The sequence below is a fragment of the Mixophyes fleayi genome, chromosome 1 (assembly GCF_038048845.1).
Source record: "Mixophyes fleayi isolate aMixFle1 chromosome 1, aMixFle1.hap1, whole genome shotgun sequence".
NCBI classification, from domain to species: domain Eukaryota; kingdom Metazoa; phylum Chordata; class Amphibia; order Anura; family Limnodynastidae; genus Mixophyes; species Mixophyes fleayi.
Window position 1 is genome coordinate 315,159,962 of NC_134402.1, and position 4,586 is coordinate 315,164,547.

Below are 4,586 nucleotides of genomic sequence, written 5' to 3' on the forward strand. Positions count from 1 at the left end.
GCTGACAACTGTCTTTTTGTTTTGTACACATATATGGGCATTGATATTGCCATGCAGCTGATACCATATATAACATGAGATATACCGAGCACTGGCGTATGTTTTCTCTTGTTTTGTTTTATATATTGCTTTATGTTGTCTTAGCAACTGTATATCAGGCCTATTTAAGGTTCTTTTTGTGTGGCTCACAAACCAACCCTAGCTAGATGCAAGCCCCTGTAAATGGGAGGTGAGTGCATCTGATTTTAACTGCATTTTAATACTGTTTAAAGAATATAGGTGAGTGTAGGACTTGTATATAATGGGGTCCCCTTTACGCTGAGATGCAGGCTTAAATATTTGATCAAAATATGAACTAATACTTCATGTTTGCATTTTGCTAGATACACACATATATGCAGTGATAAGGATAAATGCTGACAACAAATGCGTTTTTGATTGGTACATGTTAGGTTTGGTACATACTACAGAGTTTTCAGACGATTATCGGGCAAATCACCCAATAAATGACTGTTCGGCCCAATATTGCATTAGCTTGTATGCTGCAACAATGAACGATTATAAGCCGTTTGTAACGTTGAACAAGATTTTTAAAAGGGACTAAAAATCTCTTTCAATGATGGATCTATGTTGATACAACTCTGCAGTGTGTATGCACTCACGACCACAGTGTCCATAGATCTCTATGGGCTGTGCAGAGTCAATATCTTTGCAGCCAATGGTTTTTACAGATGAAGAGCAGGGATCTGACGGTAAATTGTGTAAAACTTCAATAGTGTGTACACAGGAATCAGCATGCTGATCAGGACTTTTTCTCAGTTGCTAGTAAAATTGCAAAAACTATTGCTAGAATTTTGCTGTAGTGTGTACCCAGCCTAAGCTTACCACATCATACAAGTTTAGCAATAGATGGGATTAACTAAACAGAATCCCATCGTTTCTACCTTGTTTATTTAACTTGAGATATCTTTCTTATTTGTCTGCCAATATGTTGTGTGTCTACTATATGGGTTCACAAGGCTTTTCTTCTAATTTATTTATAGTTTAAATAATTAAATGCCCCAGATTATGTGAGTAAATATATTACAGGCATGTGAATACCCACTGTTCTAATTCCTCATTTCCTGTATTTTATAAATTATTTTAGTCCACTTCACACTAACCCAAATGGTTATTCTGAATATATATTGTAACAAAGAACTATCATTCTATTTTGTAATATTCCCATTTATTTTTAAATTATTTGTACTTGAAATATCCAGATATATTATATATGTATACATTTGGTATATATTCCTCTACGGACAAAATTGAATGGAATACTTGTAAAAATTGTCTTTAACCATTTTTACCTCTGTCTGTCTCAAAACAGCAGTAAATGGAAAAACGTACTTTCCCTTTTAATTACTGGTACAGAAAATCATTCATATATTTTGTTTTCTGGGGCAGTGACATATCTTTCACAGTGATATATTTTACACAATTGACTTTATTCAACCATTTACAAATATCTCTGATGCTTCCTGTATTTATTCTCGTTTCCGTGATTGTTTTGGGCATCAGCACGGTTATGGTGGTATTCACCAACTCATTTATCATTGTTGTCAACCTGTTAGACAAAGTCAAGGGTAAGAAACTCAACCCAACTGACCTCATTGTGGTAACGCTATGTGTATCCAACATTTTATTTCAGTTTATCATGTTGATTAATGATTATATGAATTTCCTGGATGGTGAGGTTCTCTTCACTGATGAAGTCTACATTACGTACACTGTCATGCTCATTCTTTCCATCTACTCCAGCTTCTGGTTCACAGTTTGTCTGTCCATCAATTACTACTTGCAGATTGTAATATCGACTCATCCATTGTTAATCCGACTGAAGCTTGGATCTTCCCAGTTGGTTCCACAGCTCATAATGGCCTCAATTTTTATATCATTGGCGACTGGTCTACCTGCAGCCTGGAATTTCCACAAGGAACCACAAAATTTTAACATGTCAAGTAATCAGAGTGTGGAACTATTTCTTCCTACCTTGAATGTTGTATATCTACTACCGAGTACCCTCATCAGTTGCTCCTTTCCATTAATTTTAGTAGGAATTGCCAATGGACTAATTATCAAGTCACTTGTGACTCACACTCACACATCAGACCGAAACTCAAACGGAGATCTCAGTGCTCGGGCAGAAGGTCGGGTGCGGGCAGCAAGAACTATAAGCTGCCTTCTGTTCCTGTACATATCCTTTTATATATCAGAAATCCTTGCCTTTATAGAGATCTTCCCCCCAAATAGTCCCGGATTTTGCTTTTGCTTAATCGTAATGTATAGCTATTCCCCAGCACAATCAATTGTCCTAATTTTTGGGAGCCCAAAACTAAAACAAGTGTCATTACATTTAATCCATTTTATAGGAGGCCTCAAGAAAACAAAGTCTAGAACTCCAACAGTCTTGTTTATCAAGCTCAGAATTAAGAAAACAGTGAATTTACCAGAAGTGTGAACAATACACATTTACAATGCAGTGTGTAAGAGCTGAATCCATTCCAAAAAAGTGATTGAAATTGCAACATATCATAAGAAGACTTCCATGTCACAATTTTGGTTATTGAGATTTTGTTAAACCTTATGATATTTGCAAAGTACGTTTATGAAATTAAAACGGAACTTTTTTTTTATTGTTGAGACGATTTCTTAGATTGCCACCAGTTAGCATCTTTTAAGTGGTAAGAAAATGTAAGCCCATGCATGTTGCATTATTGGCAGGGGCTTTGAGTGATTGGCTAGATATCACAGCATCTGTGGCCTGATACCCATATAATTTATTCATATTGGATTAATATTGGGCATGTCCTTAAATGAAGTTCGAAGATAACCGCTATTGGCCTATATATGAGGTCATCTTCTGACCAGAATTAAAGTCTCCAATGTGTACTGGAAGTGATTGACCACTTGGTCCAAGTGCCTCATCCAAATTGACCACCCATCATCATCATAATCATCACCATTTATTTATATAGTGCCACCAAATCTGCAATGCTGTACAGAGAATATCTGTCACTCACATCAGACCCTGTCCCTTTGGAGTTAACAGTCTAAATTCCCCAACACACATGGACACGCACACGTGCAAGCACACACACATGTTAAATTTTGTTAGCAGCCAGTTAACCTACCAGTATGTTTTTTGAAGCGCGGGAGGAAACCGGAGTACCACGCAAACCCAGGGAGAACATACAAACCCATGTGTGTATGGCCCACTTTAGAGAAGAAAACATTATCAAAAACTCTACACACATTCACATTTTCAAAGAAATACAAACAGAAACAAAGTTATATGTGTTGACAGTCAAATATATCATCAGCATAACTGACAAAAGGGAAAATGTATTTAGCTACTATCCATGCTTTACATTGTCCAGTTCACAAGGTACCTGACTGGTGAGTAGACTGTATAATTTGAAATCTAAAATATATGTTTTTTGGTCAATTTCAATATGAGTGTTTATTGATAAATCCACAACTGAAAAAGAAAAATATATCAAAATATAGATAGATCCAATAAATATTTCTTATGAAAAAGATGTATCATTTTCTTATTTATTTTCAAGAAATTAGTTTTCACATCATTCATATCTAAAAACCAGACATAGAAAAACAAATGACTATTTAAAATTCTGTTTGTTACAGCGCACATAACAACAGACTAGGGCTAAAGGGAGCTGTAATGTGTAAGATCCTTCTGTGAGATGAATTAATTCAATGTGATAATGTAAAGTTCTGATTATGGTGTTCTCATAGATCAGGGGTGGCCAACCAGTCAGAGACCAAAAGTCAAAAAATATCTATAGGTACCAGACAGAGCTAACTTTACGTTTTATATGTGTGTGCATATATATTAACCCAGTATAAACATGCATGTACATACCATGCACACTTACATTGAAAATATATCATCATTTACAACATCTCACTAGCAAAAAAGATATCCAACATTGCCAAAATGTTCAGAATAATCATCAAACCAGCATAGCTCTTCACTGTACAGCTCTTACCTCACTACTGTGTCCAGCGAAGGAGGTATCGAAGAGCTACTAATAGTCTCTTCATAATAACTCACGCTGCCACTACATCCACAATCATTCAGACCTCTTAAAATAAACCTCTGACCTCTTTATATGCCCATCGGATCTCCAAACATGTGATCAGACCTCTCCACATTCCCACATGCACAACAGTTCTCTCTAAATTCCCATCCGTCCTTTCCACCTGCTATCAGGTCTCTCCACATGCTACTTACAGGCACATCAGTCTTCCCACATGTCATCACACCTCTCCATATGCCCCAGAAATGTCTGTCAATTTTTTCCCACATGCCCATCAGACCTCCCCACATGCACCTTACATGCCCATCAAACCTCCCCACATGTACCTCTTCACATGTCCATCAGACCTCCCCACATGTACCTTACATGCCCATCATTCCCCCCCACATGTTCCTTACATGCCCTTCAGACCTCTCCACATGTCCCATACATGCTGATCAGACCTAACCACATGTACCTTACATGCACATCAGACCTCTC

General features: G+C 37.0%; 1 protein-coding gene across 1 annotated transcript; it reads left to right on the top strand.

The window, feature by feature from the left end:
* The first annotated feature begins 1,310 nt into the window (after positions 1–1,310).
* On the top strand, positions 1,311–3,440 carry LOC142108459 (taste receptor type 2 member 40-like). Its single transcript, XM_075192121.1, has one exon. It carries the CDS (start codon positions 1,379–1,381, stop codon positions 2,501–2,503), a length of 1,125 nt encoding a protein of 374 aa, XP_075048222.1. The 5' UTR covers positions 1,311–1,378; the 3' UTR covers positions 2,504–3,440.
* Positions 3,441–4,586: the final 1,146 nt, after the last annotated feature.